General features: G+C 41.2%; 1 protein-coding gene across 4 annotated transcripts in view; it reads left to right on the top strand.

The window, feature by feature from the left end:
• The window catches only part of HY2 (phytochromobilin:ferredoxin oxidoreductase, chloroplast / phytochromobilin synthase (HY2)), a 317,522-nt gene that overhangs the window by 105,362 nt on the left and 195,957 nt on the right, over positions 1-16,203 (top strand). For 3 of the 4 annotated variants that reach the window (XM_089378184.1, XM_089378183.1, XM_089378186.1), the window contains exon 3: positions 15,719-15,838. The exons of the other annotated variant lie outside the window; for it this stretch is intronic. In XM_089378184.1, the coding sequence (XP_089234310.1) occupies positions 15,719-15,838 (120 nt within the window). The remainder of the gene's footprint in view (positions 1-15,718; positions 15,839-16,203) is intronic. 4 annotated transcript variants of the gene reach the window in all.

Here is a 16,203-nt window from a genome sequence, read left to right as displayed (position 1 = left end):
GTTGTCCAAAATATCTGTGTTGATGTGTTTGATTCTTGTGCACGTATTTGTTTCTGTATTATGGTGTGATATCTGCAACAAAATTTATTTTAATGTTTACTGAATGGTTTTCGTAAATAACTTATTGGGGAATAAGTAGGTAAAATAAATCAGTTGTTGCAGTGATAGAATTTTCACATGGTATTGGAGCAAGTAATCAGAGACAGGAAGGGAAAATCAGTTATGGGTCAAAACCATGATGCAGAGTCATCTACATCAGGAGATTCGCATAGATTTTTAGAAAATTGCACAAGAGAATAATTTTGATTTCTCTATGTTGGCTTCCAGATTGGAAGAAGAAGTTGCTTGTGTGACTAGCTCTGCATCATCAGAGGTATGGTATATAGGCAGTGGAGCCTCTTCGAAAATGACGGGAATCCGAGAATGTTTCTCAGATTATCAAGAGGAAAGGATCAATTTTCAGATCACCATGGGGAATAAGGCAAAGTGTACTCCAGTAGGGAAGGGTACCATAGTTTTTCAAACAGAAATGGGAGAGCGGTTCCATGCTACAAATGTGCTGCATGTAACAGGATTGGGGATGAACTTACTTTCCGTGTCGCAACTTCAAGGTAATGGCTATGACGTTTTCTTCATCAAGGAGAAAAGTATACATCAAACACCCGAGCTGGAAAAAGAAAGTGCAGATCGGGATCAGAAGTGACAGGTTATACAGACTACAACTAGAATCACCAATGGCACTAATAGGCAGTCATGGAGACAAGGATTTGAACGAACTATGGCACAGAAGAATGGGACATTTGCACCATGGCGCTCTGAGAATTCTCAGGAAAACTATAACAGGAGTTCCAGATCTTAGTACAGAATGAGATGATGTACGTAGAGGATGTGCTCTGGGAAAGTATGCCAAAGCAGCGTTTCCTAGAAGTAAAAACAGGGCCAAGGGTGTACTAGGATTGATACACTCGAATATCTGCGGACCTATGTCCACTAAAGCTCTTTGTGGTACCGAGTACTTCATCACCTTCATTGATGACCACTCAAGGAAAACTTGGATTTATTTTATGAAAACCAAAGATGAGGTTTTTTGTCGATTCAAAGAGTTCAAGGCTCTGGTGGAGAATTTGAAAGGGAAGAAAATAAAAGTTTTGCGCTCAGATAATGGTGGAGAGTATGTCGATAAGGACTTCACTAATTTTTGCGTTAAGGAGGGCATCAGAAGAGAGCGGACAACTCCTTACAATCCGGAGCAGAATGGAGTAGCAGAAAGAAAGAACAGGACTATCGTAGAAGCAACTAGGGCCATGATGTATGATTAGGACATGCCAAATTTCCTATGGGCAAAAGCATGCAACACGATAGTCTATGTTCAGAATAGAACTCCTCATCGGGCATAGGGCAAGATCACTCCAGAGAAAGTCTTCACAGGGAAGACACTTGAAGTCAGTCATTTTAGGATATTTGGGAGCTTAGCATATTGCCGCATACCCGAGGAAAAGAGGAAGAAGCTAGATCAAATTGCAGAGAAAGGATATTTAGTGGGATATAGCGAGAACGCTAAGGCATGCAGAATCTGTCTTCCAGGGAGCAGGAAGGTAGTAGTTCGACGAGATGTGAAGTTCACGGAGGACATGGTTTTCAGAAAATCTCGAGAAATGCCTTCCGAGGAGCAGTCAAAAGATGAGCCATTGGTCAAACCTCTTCAACCAACAGAAGTAAGGGAGTCTTCCTCGGATCAGGAAGAATCATAGGAGGAGGAGGAGCTAATAGAAGCACTTGCTACTAGAGGAAGAACGAGTAGGGAACTTCGTTAGATTCTGCGAGATGTAGAGGATTTCATCGGTGCACCAAGAAACAATAAAAGGGAGCGAAAACAGCCAGATAGATATCAGGCATTAGTAGCTCAAGTCGGGGAGCCTGCCAATTTTTGAAGGCTGCTCAACATCAGGTTTGGTTGGATGTGATGGTGGAGGAATACAACTCCATAATGGTGAACGATGTTTGGGAGGTAGTGCCAAGGCCTCAAGACAGATTGGTGGTAGGTTCGAGATGGATCTATAAGATTAAATATGCTGCAGACGACAGTGTGGAAAAGTACAAAGCCAAGTTTGTGGCTAAGGGGTATGATCAGAAGGAAGGAATTGGCTACGAAGAGACCTTCGCCCCAGTAGCCAGGTATTAATCTATTAGGACAATGATATCTCTTGCAGCATAGATGGGATGGGAGATTCATCAGATTGATGTCAAAATGACATTTCTGAATGGGGTGATAGAAGAAGAGGTATACATTGAACAACCAGAAGGCTTTGAGACACATGAGAAGAAGTCTCATGTATGCAGATTGAAGACAACCTTGTATGGGCTGAAACAGGCACCTAGAGCATGGTATGGTCGAATTGATGGCTACTTGCAGAAGATGGGATTTGTCAAGAGTGATGTAGATCCAAATCTCTATTATCTGGTTGTAGAGAATGAACCTCTAATCCTAGTATTATATGTGGATGATGTCTTCCTGACAGGATCATCCAGGCTCATCAGGGACTGTAAGAAGAATCTAGCCACAAAATTTGACATGAAGGATTTGGGACAAATGCTTTATTTCCTGGGGTTGGAAGTTTGGCAGCAAAAGGGGGAGATCTTCCTTGGGCAAGGGAGATATGCTACAAAAATTCCGAAGAGATTCAGGATGGAGGATTGTAGACCCATGGCTACTCCAATAATCACCAACTGGAAGAAAATTGATACATCAGAAGACAAGGATGTTGATCCCACCTTATACATGCAACTCATAGGATCCTTGATGTATCTGGTCAATACCAGGCTAGACATTTGTTATGCTGTCAACACCCTCAGTCAGTTCATGGTGGAACCGAAGAGCATGCACTGGGCAACAACCAAACATGTTTTCAGATATATACAGGGAACAGTCGATTATGGACTCTTGTACACCAGGAGTAAGGATATCATATTGAGCGGATTTACTGATGTAGATTGGGCTGGAAGTTTAGTGGATCGGAAAAGTACCTCTAGGAACTGTTTCAATATTGGATTGGGAATGAACACCTGGTGCAGTAGGAAACATAAATCCGTAGCTTTGAGCTTAGCTGAAGTAGAATATATGGCCGCAAGCACAGCTTTGTACGAAGCCATATGGCTTAGAAAACTGCTTGTGAACCTATTCAGAAGAAAGATGGAGGCGACTAGGATCATGTGTGATAATCAGAGTTGCATCAAGCTCTCTGAGAATCCAGTGTTTCACGATCGGTCAAAGCATATTGATATTCTGTATCACTTTGTCAGAGACTATGTCCAACGAGGAGCTATACAATTGAGCTACAGTCCTACAGGAGAATAGGTGGCAGACATCCTTACCAAGGCCCTTGGAAGAACCAAGTTTGATTATTTCAGGGAGAAGATGGGGATGATAAGGAATCCATTTCAGTAGCAGAAATGGGTATGATGTTGCAGCGCAGATGTCGTGTTGGGAAAAAGGACCAGTAGCAGCACGGATGTAGAGGGAGTTGCAGTGCAGATGCAGTGTTGGGAAGAAGGACCAACAACAACACATATGCAAAGGGAGTTGCAGTACAGATGTAGTAGTGGCAGTGATAGAGCCATGGGCAGCAATACAGGATGCAGCAGTGCAGAGGATGTTGGGCGGGGAGGCTCAGCATCAGCACAGGTATCGGTGCTGTATAATTAGAGTGATGCTCAGTGTGGAGTATTACTAGAGCACAATCCTCGCTAAGAGGGAGTGTTGATTTGGGGTAGCATCGGATGTGCTCTAGCCATGAAAATTGGTGGAGAGGCTAAAGCACATGAGATCTCCAAAACCTAGAAATCGTTTTGGAAAAATCCATCCAGATGAAGGGTTATTAAAATAATTAATATTTTTAATGAGTTCCTAAGTCTAAACTTAGGGAAATAAAAACATTAATGGGTATTAATAAAGATAAAGATGAGAAGCTTCCAAAAGATAAGGATCAAGTCTATTTTAATCTTAGCCGTTGATTAGGGACTTAATCTCGGCCGTTGATTCATCAATAGGAAAAGTATAAAAGGGGACTTGAGGGTCAGTTGGAGATACACTGAGGGAGACCAGTTAGTTCGATTTTTGGAGCGGGGTTAGCTGAGAAATTCGAAATAGAGGTCTGGAGCGCAGCAGGAGGTAGCGGGTATGGAACAGATAGTCAGGAACAACACCAGAAGATCAACACAGAGGTTAGAGAGGCAAATGCAGAGGCAACAGGACTACGTAGTCATTGGAGGGCCTGCGTGGGTGATGCAGAGAGGCCCAGTGCTGATGTAGAGAGGCAGAAGTTGACGTAGAAGGTTTGGGAGCTGCGCAAAGGCCAGCAAGCCTAACGCTGAGTTTGGGAGAAGTGTTGGAGAATTTATCTCTGTTGGGTAAGCCAGTTTGGCACCCAATTGTACTGAAGAATAACTGGTTAATAAAACCATCCTCTGCTGCACCGATTTTCTTGCATTGGGTTTTTCCGGGGACAATTGTCCAAAATATCTGCGTTGATGTGTTTGATTCTTGTGCATGTATTTGTTTCTATATTATGGTGTGATATCTGTAGCAGAATTTATTTTAATGTTTACTGAAGGGTTTTCGTATATAACTTATTGGGAAATAAGTAGGTACAATAAATCAGTTGTTGCAATGATAGAATTTTCACATATATTTCATGAATTTTCAATGACTTTCATACTATTTTGATAAACATAGCAAGGTCTAATCATAAAATTGACATTGGCATCTAAAATAACATAAGTTCATTAAAAACCCTTTGTTGGACTTGGCAAAGTGGTTTAGTATTGGGCTGCCTCCCTTCCATTCTTGAACTCATATGCATTTCATTTCTTGCATTCTAAAGTGCTCTAATTGAAATTCACTTACTCTTGCCATAAAAGTTTACTCATGCTCATTTGATGTTATTTAAATTGCATAAGATTTCTTGATATTATTTAATTCTCCATTGTTGAAATGCGTATTGGCATTGGTGATATTGGATTGTCAATTGGCTAAGTGGTTATATTGCTCTCGAGTAAGAATACTAACACATTGATCTCTTGTGAGTATCATAATCCTAAAGGTCATAATTTTGCACTAAGTAACTCACATAACCACTTGCCTAATCAATCTCAATAGTAGATTATCTTGTTGAATGGTTGATATTCCTTAAGTTGGATTTGGGCATTTGAATTGGAAATCTAATTGTTAGACATCTAATTGGCATTGTGGTAACTTATTATGAGTCGTGATCATCATCTAAAGAGAGTTGCAAATGAAGCAGACAACAACATATATTTCAGTAGAAAGAGAACTTCCAATGGAGCAGACAACAAGAGATATTTCAGCAAAAAGAGTGCTGCAATGGAGCGGATAACAAAATATTTCAGTAGAAAGAGTGCCAATGGAGTGGGCAACAATAAATATTCCAGTAGAAAGACATCTGCAAATGGAGTTTGTCTTCACCAAAGCTCTGATACCATGATGAAATTCTGAAGTTCTATGCTGTTACAATCACTTAAATCCAAAACGTCTTTATGCTGCAAAATAAGTTAACTACTTGTAGATAGAACATAAACCATATAAACCATATGCACAATGGAAGACAACCAAGAATTCTATGAGACATAGAGAAGTTAGGTCAATGACCAGGGAAAAACCTACAAGGGGAAAACCCAACCGCATTCTTATTCTATTAGAAATCAATTGTTTAGCAGAGATACAAATTACAATGAGAGAATGAAGAAGTTCACCCAAATCTGAAGAAGATCTCTGATAGCGGTAGCTGATGCAAACACTGAATAACTTTGGCTCTCTAGGATCTGCTCTTGCTCTTCAGTACTCTCTCTCTCTCTCTCTCACACAATCTTCCTCTAGACTCTCCAACTCTCTCTTTCTCAAGTTCGAAGTCTTCTTTTACAAGCACAAGTGTATTAAGTGAGGATGAGAGGCACAAATATATAGGAAGAGCAGGGAGGTCGAATTCATGAGAGAGTAACTCCTATGCCTCGAGGAGGAGTTACATATGCCAAAATAGGAGTGTAATTTATGCCATAAAGGAGAGGAGTGTAACTTATGCATTAAAGAGGTGTAAGAGGAATCTTTTTATGATGAGTCATTAAAGTGTGTAAGAGAGTACAAGAGGTGCGTAAGAGCATTAAAGAGAGAGAGGAATGAATCCATTAGGAGAGAGGGAGAGAAACATATGCATTAATTGAGGGGAGTTACATATGACATGATTGAGGCTCATGATTGAGAGACTTGAATTTCTTTTTGATAATAATATAATAATATCATAAAGAGGATAATGGTAATAATAAGAATAATATAATTGATGATTAAGTTAAAAATTAAACAATTGAGATTAATTAAGGACAATTTAAGTGATTTTCCATCATATATATATGATTACGAATTGATGGAAGGTGATTTACTATTTTTGGAAAGTCATGGTTGCAAAGATAGACATGACTTTCTATTTTTAGAAAGTCACTTTAGAAAGATCAAAAATGAAATTATATTCAAGCAAATTCATCCCATAGCTGCCATTTTTCAACACTCCCTCTTAGCTAGGGAGAAATTTCTTTATGATACAAGGATCTCTGCTATCTCTGGTTTGGAACAATGATGTTACAATCTAATGAAGAAAAATCATCATAGGGGAGATACATCCATCACCCTATACATAGTTGGGGTGATCCACTTGCCAACACATGACAAGGATCTCACACATTCAAGGCTCATCACTGTTTGGGGGGATCCACTTGTCAATACATGACAAGGATCTCACACATCCAAGGCTTATCATTGCTTATAAAGGGTGTATCTTCGAAAGTATAGCGACCAAAATCTGAAATTTTGAGCAGATGTTCTTATAGATCTCTTCTAAATTGTCTCAAAATTTTGCAATTTGAAGCTTCCCCAAAAAATATTATGGCGAAGATGCCATGATCAATGTTGCAGGAAGCGCCCCCCTCCCAGTTCTAAGGCCCGAAGCGCGTCCCGTGCGGATGCGTCTAGGAAGCGTCCCCGGAAGCGTGCTTCGAAAATTTGGAAGCACGCTTCTGTCTGTTTTGGACGCTTCCGGACGCTTCCGCCTGTTTTGGACGCTTCCTGGACACTTCCGCTTGTTTTGGACGCTTCCACCTGTTTGGGATGTTTGTTTAGAGTATAAATGCAAAAAAATATAAATATATACATATAGCAGATGCTTCGCTTCCTAGATTTTTGGAAAATGACGCTTCTGCGTCCCCACTTCCAAAAAACGTCCCCGCTTCGTGCAACATTGGCCATGATGACTCGTTTGAAGTAGCAAAACCCTAGGTTTGTATGCTCTGATACCAATTGTTATGAACCATGCACCTAAAATATAATACGAAGCCAATAATTATGGTCCACTTTGAGGGGAAACCTCCTTTTCCAATGAATAAGATGTATAAGACATGATTTGATGATCCTAAGACTAGCTCTTCTTGGTATATATCTAGGAGAAAAAGGTACCATTAAAATCAAAGGGTACAATGAGCGGTTCTAGGCAACTTCCTAATATAACAAATAAATTAATAATGAATGCTTATTAGGGCCTTAATATAAGGGCCCAAGGGCCTTAACAGATTATGTAGTATGACTCGTGAGTTAGAAACTAACGAACTATTATGTTGCAATTTCATACTGTGTAAGACTTCTAAGTTTTGGAACACGTGCATGTTAGTCGACGTGGGACAATATGCCATATTGATATTATGATATTTGAATTCTGTATTTTGATTTTGGTAATTACTAATTTCATATATATATATATATATATATATGCAGCAAATTAGTTCTATTTCAATCACTCATTTTTCACTCATTAGTTGTTTTTTGGTGAATTATAATTTTTACTTTAATTACCACCTGACAATTGTACACTCTATATTGTAGAGAGTGTACAATTGTATAGATGGGAATCATTCTTGTGTCTCTCTTGTATGTGATTACTCTCTTTTATATATATTATATATACACTATTGCTGTCCCCAACCCACTATTCCCCCATGCTATGTAAGAGAGTAATCACATACAAGAGAGACACAAGAATGATTCCCATCTATACAATATATATATACACACTATTGCTGCCCCAACTCACTATTCCCATGCTATGTAAGAGAGTAATCACATACTATCATGAGATCGTGTGTCGATTTCCAAGCCTGTGAAAGCCAACTTGTATTTCCTTCATCAGCAATTTGGGATAGATATTTTATGTTTGCTGATTCGAAGAATTGCCTAAGTTTGATCGGTAGAAGGTGGGCATTCCCGCATCCCAACCAAGCATCTTGGCCAATACAAACTTGTTCGCCAGAGTCGATGTGCCATGCCAATCCTTTTTTAATGATTGATATGGAATGTGTGATTGCTCTCCAGATAGTGGAGACCCTAGGTCTATTCTTGATTGGGCTTCGGATCCATTCAAGTATCGATTGGGGATGGATGTACTTGTGATATACCACCTCTTTCCATAAACTGGTGGTGGTGAGTATTTTCCAACCCATTTTAGCCGCGAGTGCTTTTGAGAAATAATTTAAATCCTTTAATCCCCAGCTGCCCCACTTTTTGGGTTTTGCAATACAATCCCATTTGACCCAAGCAAAAGTCTTGCCATCATGATTTCCTCTCCATAAGAATCTGCGACAAATTTGTTGTATTATACCGGTGATACCTTTAGGGATCCAAGCCAGTGCCATCTAGTAAACTGGTATGGCTTCTAATACAGATTTAATGAGCACTAATCTGCCTGCTCGAGATAGCCATCGCTGCTGCCATATATTGATGCGACGTTCAATTTTGGCTATGAGCCAAGTCCAATCAGCTATACGGTAATTATTTGGCTTCAAACAGTATCCCAGATACTTGATTCCATCCTCCAGGTCCAAATGTCTGTATTGTAATTGATGTATAGCATATCTTCTTTCATTGAGGGAGCAATTGACTGTCATAATGGAGGATTTGTTTTGATTCACAATCATCCCGGTAGCTTTGCAGAATAGGGTTAGTATTTGCAGGAATTTGGTGGTTTCTCTGATTGATCCATCAAGAAATATGAGTACATCGTCAACAAATAATAGATGCGATATATAGATAGCATCAGTCAATTTTACTCCATGAATATCCCCGACTGATCTAGCAGAGGAAATAAGCCTACTTAATCCTTCCATGATCAGAAGAAAGAGCAGGGGAGATAAAGGGCATCCTTGTCTGAGTCCCCTCTTAGCATGAAAGAAATTTGAAGTAGCTCCATTGATGAGAATGTTGTAGGAAGCATATGTGATACAACACATGATCCAGTTTATGAATGAGTGGGGGAAGCCAATGTGGGTGAGGATAAGTTGTAGGTAGGTCTAATTGGTACAATCAAAAGCTTTGGACAGGTCAATTTTGAGGATGATGCTTTTGAGGTTTTTGAGTTTGATGGAGTGGAGGCCTTCTTGAGCAGTACCTATGGCTTCATGTATCTGTCTATGGTTGAGGAAAGAAAATTGTTCTTTTGAGATATGATGGGATAAAATAGGTTTTATGCGATTAACAATGATTTTAGAGATGATTTTGTAGATGCAGTTGCATAAGGAGATAGGTCAATAATCATCAAAAGTCAGGGGGTTGTCTGATTTGGGAATAAGAGCAATAAAAGTGGAGTTAAAGCCTTCATACATCTTTCCAGATAATCTGCAATCTTCAATCATCAGGAGTAGGTCCTTGCCAATTAACTCAAAGAAGGTGAGAAAGAATTCGATGGGCCAACCATCCGGGCCTGGGCTTTTATCTTTTTTGAACCATTTCAGCACAACTTCTATTTCTCCCATAGTGACAGGATTGTTCAAGTTCTCCAAGTCCTCATCTTCCACAAATCGAGGCATTGTTCTAGAAATGCTAAGAATCTCTGATATTGTTGCTTCTCTAGGGGCTCTGAATAGATGACTGAAGTGTCTAATACCCATGTCTTCCAGTTGACTGAAGGATGAGGCCTCCCTTCTTGATTGATCTCTTAATTTCCATATTGTATTGGTTATCTTTCTCCCCCTCGCACATTGCTGAAAAAACTTTGTATTTTCGTCCCCTGCTTGGAGCCAAATGGCTTTGCTTTTTAGTCTCCAAGCTTCCTCTCTTTGTCTTAATAGTCTGATCTTCTCAGTTTCCAGTCTTGTTAAATGCTCTTTTTGTTCCACAGATTGGAATCCAAAGTTGTCTGATTCCATCAGTGCAGCGAGTTCAGCTTCAATCCTTAACAAAGTGGCTTCGTCCCTTTTCTTCTTGTCCTTGGCCCACTCCCTCGTTCTGTGTTTAAGGCGAGACATATTATTTGCAATGACAGTGGCAGGTGGGGAGGGGTTGTCCTTACAACAGTGTATCCATGTCTCCTTTACAATTTTGTGGAAGTCTTCCTCTTTGAGCTAGGCAGAGATCAATTTAAATGGAGTTTTGGGTTTGTAGGAAGAGGACAAAATTTCTAAATAGATGGGGGAGTTGTCGGATATACCCCGAGAGCCAACCCACTATCTAATTCTGTTCAAACGATCCACCAACTGTGCCTTTATGAGAAATTGATCCAGTCTCTTGGCAAGTGAATCTTCCCCAGTCCGTCGATTGCGCTAGGTGGGTTGAATCTTGGACATGTCTATATTCAAGAAGTTGTGATGATCCAGTAGATGTTCAAAAAATTTCGTGAGGGGGTCAGTCTGAGCATGATTGCCCCAGGATTCAGCATGACCCAGGGAGAAATTCAGATCTCCACCAATGATAATGTTATCATTATTCATCATGGAAGTAGACATCAGGTTTTCCCAAAAAACTTCGCGGTTATGGCAGGGTCTGTATATATTAATCATATGAAAGGGGATACCGAGATCTACAGATATGACATCTGCTCCCAGGACTCCTTCCCTCCCCCAGTAATTTTCCAATTTCATTGTTCTGTTGTTAAAACCAATAGCACATCCTCCAGACCACCCTCTCACATCCAGGGAATGAAAGGTCCAACCAGGTAAGATAGATTTCAGGAAGTTGTTGATAGAATCACCATCTCCCAGAGTCTCTTGTAGATATATAACATCCAACCTCTCAACTTCAAACAACCTCCTAAGTGCCAGTTTTTTGTCAGGGTTGGCCAGACCCCTACAGTTGAAAGATAGGCACTTCATGAGGTAACCAGGTTAGGGTCGCCTTTTGCTCTAAGGACCCGGTCAATGGGGATTTGTTTCCCAGATACTACCTAAATTCTAGCCTGGTGGATGGCTTTTGATATGTTGGAGTGTCTGCCTTTGGAAGATCTCGAGGGCTTTGGGGGAGAGTGTTCGCCAATGCCAAAGGGGGGGAATTTTTAGGTGTACAAGGGATCGAAGACTATATCTATGGCCGGAGCTAATGTCCGAGGAATCGGATCCTACAAGAGTTTGCGGCATGGAAACCCCCTCCAGGGTATATGGGACAGGGGCAGAGATGCAAGGGGGAGCCGAGGCCACAGGACAAGAGATCAGGTTCAAGTTGAAAGTGGGAAAAACAGAGTTGGATAAGGAAAATGTTATATTGGCACATTCAAAAATATATGCGAGAGATGTTCAAGGGGGAGAGGGAGAGAGGGTCATACTTGGGGGCGGACCAGATGCAGAAGATTGTGATTGAGTAACCCTTGCTGAAGGAGTTCGAGCAGCCGGTTGTTGAGTAGCCTTGCCCGTGTTCTTCTGCCTCCTCAGTGGACTGGTGGTCGTGTATGTTTGAGTGGCCGTATCTCCATCATCTAGTGTTTGTGTTCTAGTCATCTCTTGCCTTTTTGGTGATTCCCTGTTCATCATATTATTCAGCGGGCAATCCTTATAGAGATGTCCCACCTCATGGCATCGTCTGCATCGGAAGGGGACCCCTTCATAGTCCAGGATCTTCCATCTAATGTGTCCACAGTACTGGAGGCGTAAACTTTCCACCAGACCTTCCTTGGTGTCCAGGTGAACCGGTATTCTAGTAATGGCAACATTCCTTGTTTCCATGAAGGACTTGTCGTGGTCTAAATAAACCCCCAGATTGCTCTGATACATTTGAACACATCCTCAGACCAGAAGTGGAGAGGTAAACCTGGCAATCTGACCCATATAGGACCCGCCGCCAATTTTTCTTTGTTAGGGTGAAAACGAGGCGTCCAACGCTTTAGGAGGACCGAAGTCATCTCGATATGCCAGAATTTGGAGAGGATCCAATTCGCTTGTTCAGGTCGAGCGAAAATGAGGGCAAACCACCCTCTTGTCATAGTGAGGATTGCCGGTAACTGATCAAGGGTATTGCCCTAGATTTCCAACACCCATCTCTTAAGTCTAGCCGTCGAGTAGTTGCGACCTTTGACCCTCCCGACCAACACCGAGCTCTCTGTGTCATCTACTTGTGCCATGCTAATGCCTTCTCCAAATACTAGTAATCGACTGCGTTCCTTGATGGAAAAGATTGTGATTGAGTAACCCTTGCTAGAGGAGTTCGAGCAACCGGTTGTTGAGTAGCCTTGCCCGTGTTCTTCTACCTCCTCAGTGGACTAGTGGTCGTGTATGTCTGAGTGGCCGCATCTCCATCATCTAGTGTTTGTGTTCCAGTCATCTCTTGCCTTTTTAGTGATTCCCTGTTCATCATATTATTCAGCGGGCAATCCTTATAGAGATGTCCCAACTCATGGCATTGTCTGCATCGGAAGGGGACCCCTTCATAGTCCAAGATCTTCCATCTAATGTGTCCACAATACTAGAGGCGTAAGCTTTCCACCAGACCTTCCCTGGTGTCTAGATGAACCAGTATTCTAGCAATGGCGACATTCCCTGTTTCCATGAAGGACTTGTCGTGGTCTAAATAAACCCCCAGATCGTCTCCGATACATTTGAACACATCCTCGGACCAGAAGTGGAGAGGTAAACCTGGCAATCTGACCCATATAGGACCCGCCCCCAATTTTTCTTTGTTAGGGTGAAAACGAGGCGTCCAACACTTTAGGAGGACCGAAGTCATCTCGATATGCCAGAATTTGGAGAGGATCCAATTGGCTTGCTTAGGTCAAGCGAAAATGAGGGCAAACCACCCTCTTGTCATAGCGAGGACTATTGTTAACTGATCAAGGGTATTGCCCTAGATTTCCAACACCCATCTCTTAAGTCTAGCCGTGGAGTAGTTGCGACCTCTGACTCTCCCGACCAACACCGAGCTCTCTGTGTCAATTACTTGTGCCATGCTAATGCCTTCTCCAAATACTAGTAATCGAATGCGTTCCTTGACCTTTGTGCATTTAGATTCCCTCCCCCCCCCCGATTTTTTGATGTGGTCTGAATTTTCTTGCCCTAATTCCTCAGGGTGAGCTTCATAGGAGTTGGAAACGATGGATGCTTCTTGTTCCGGATGCTGTTGAGGGATGCCTTCAAAACACTTGGAGGTCTTTATGTTATGCAACGACCGAGGGGTTCGATTGCTAGGGTTTGCATCCCTTGTTATATTGAGTCCCAATCGATCAAGACTTAATGTGCCCGATTTGGATCTAAGAAAATCAATAGGCACCGAAGATGTCTCACCTGGTCCAGAGGGCAAGTTGGATAGCTTCTCAAGCTCCCATATCTGAAGCTTTGATGGTGACGGGATCGATAGTGCCGACTGGGGTTGATAGTCCGAAAGTATAACATCGATACCCGCGCTGATTGAAGAGATAGGGTGAGAAAACCTTAGTGCATTGATGGAGGTCACGTCGTCTTCCATATCAGTAATATAGGGCTCGACCTGGTCAGCCGATACTTGGGAGATCACCGGTGAATGCACAGATAGTTGTTGAGGTGGATCCTTCGACCAGATCGGCACATGATCCATTGAGCCTGTGGAGTAGTCAACGAGTTCCTCATCCATCTCAACAGGGTTGCCGCAAACAGTCGCTAGAGAATTTCGATGCTGCGGAGATGTCGTCTGCCATCAGAGTCACCGACCCGAATATATGGCCCCTCCTCCTCCTTCCTCGACGAGGATTTTGCTTTCCCCGCCGCGTGCTACCTCTGTCTGCAGGTATCAGAGGCCTAGACCCTAATAGTGCCCTAAACAGTCGCATACCCTCGCATAATTTCAGAACTTTAGAGCCCTAATCATCCTCCCGACCACAGACCGCAGACCTCGACCGTAGACCGCAGACCGCCATCCTTCCTAAACACCATCCAAATATTTTTGCTTCATTGCATGGTAGGTTTCATTAGTTGAAAGGTTGAATTCTACACAATGAGAAAGTATAAGGGTGGCGGATCGAGTTGATGAGCTTTACATGGAATCAAAGAGAAGATTGGAAAGCAAGGGGATCAATTTTCACAGGTATTGAAGGGACTTGTGGTGGTGGCTTCTTGGCACATTTCCTCATCTAAGTGGACTGGCTGGAAATGAAGACCCTCTCATTTGCATGGATTGATAAAATGTTAAAGTGATTGGATAGGTTGGTTGGTAAAGGTCAAGGTGGCAACATGACTCCTAGAGGTGGGTTCAGTAAGTACTAATGAATCATGCAAACTATATTTAGTGCTTCTTGAGATAATGATCACAGCCAATGTACTTTTCATGCCACCAGTAAACAACAGAGGTGTCCTTGTCACTTTCTAAGTCTAACCAGCTTGGGGGCACAGGCTGTGGTGGTTTGTCATTAGTTGGGAGGAGAATCTCTCTAGGTGCAGTTGTGTCCTTCGCTCAAGGCAATTAGTGTCACTTTTATTCATTAGATATGCGCATGCCCTCTTTGATAAACAAGAACTTCTGTTGTTCAATAATTGATTATTTGTCTGATTGCATAACTTCTGTGTTTTCTTGAAATTCATTAATCTTGTGCATGACCTAGAGTTTAGCCTGTGTATTTTCTTGAAATTCTTTAATCTTGTGCACAGCCTATATTTTTTTTTTTGTAAGTGTTGGTTGTGATTGAAGAAATAATATAGTAAGAACTACGGGGATTGACACAATTTACCCTTCTCAATTGCACGCAAATAATCATAAATGCAAGTTGCTGCAAGAGAATAAGTGTTGGTTTCCTCATATAGTAAAAAATCCAATGTAATTGTCCAGTAAATAACCAAATTCTTGCACAATGCAGTTGTGGAAGTAATAAGGTCTCTCTCCAGCTGTGGAGACCAAAACGAAAATGCTTATGCATGCCAATAGATAATGACAATGATAAGGAAATTAGGAAAATGAGTAGGTATTTATACTACTTGCCTGATGCACCTTTTAACCATCATGGATATATCTTAGTTAAAACCCCAATGGGGCCCAACCAACATGGAAGCTAGTGCATAAGTGAGGTGTACCTTCTTAGATTAATGTGGCTTTTTTTTCTCACCTCTAATACTTCATTAACTAATGTAAATACCTTGTTAACCACTTGTACATTTATTATTAATTACTTCATTTTATGGTCAATAACTTGGGTTGTAACAGAGTTGCATGATCAGTTTATATGTGATAAAATATACTTGTACAGAGATACTCTCGGATATGCTTTGTTCTGTGTGACTACATATGCTGGTAGTATTTGCATCGACTTGTTACTGTCATTATGCTTATCTCCATTTGAATGTTTATGTTCTTCTTGACAATTTTTTTCATCTACATCAGTTTTTTTGTTGGAGCAAAAAAACTTATAGAAATATGTTCTTTTATGCACATGCTTTCATATGGCAGGAAAAATTTAGAAATATGACAGCTGTTGATGGCAAAACAACACTTCATGCTGAGTCATTTCAGTCTTCAAAAATTCGGCTTCTCCGTAGCCTGACAATTGATGATAGAGATGGAATGCAAGTATGCTTTTCAGTTCTGTCCTTATTTCTTGCTTTCCTTCGTTCATTTTGCTTTGGCTTCCTTTGGGAAAATGATTGAATTTAATATGTTAAAACATGGTGACCTTTTGAAATGGAACTATGTTGAATGATTTGTTACACCTTTGGTGTTGTGGATCCAAACTGTCTAGTGTTGACTCTTTTCATTTTAGTGATGATGGTTAGTCAGCTCAGGCAATTCTACCAACGAAGATTGATGTGAAAATGAAAAGCCATGTCCAAATAGTATTTTAGCAGTGATACATAGGGTGGAGCGCACTCTCCATGTTTCCAAAATGGGGAAATTCAATCTGGGACATTTCCCCACATATTTATTTCATTCTTTCA

This window comes from Pinus tabuliformis, chromosome J (genome assembly GCF_031772625.1).
Source record: "Pinus tabuliformis cultivar Carrire ecotype Pingquan chromosome J, CPIR1, whole genome shotgun sequence".
Taxonomy (NCBI): Eukaryota; Viridiplantae; Streptophyta; class Pinopsida; order Pinales; family Pinaceae; genus Pinus; species Pinus tabuliformis.
The sequence above is the reverse complement of the archived record's forward strand: the minus strand, read 5'-3'. Positions and strand labels throughout refer to the sequence as shown.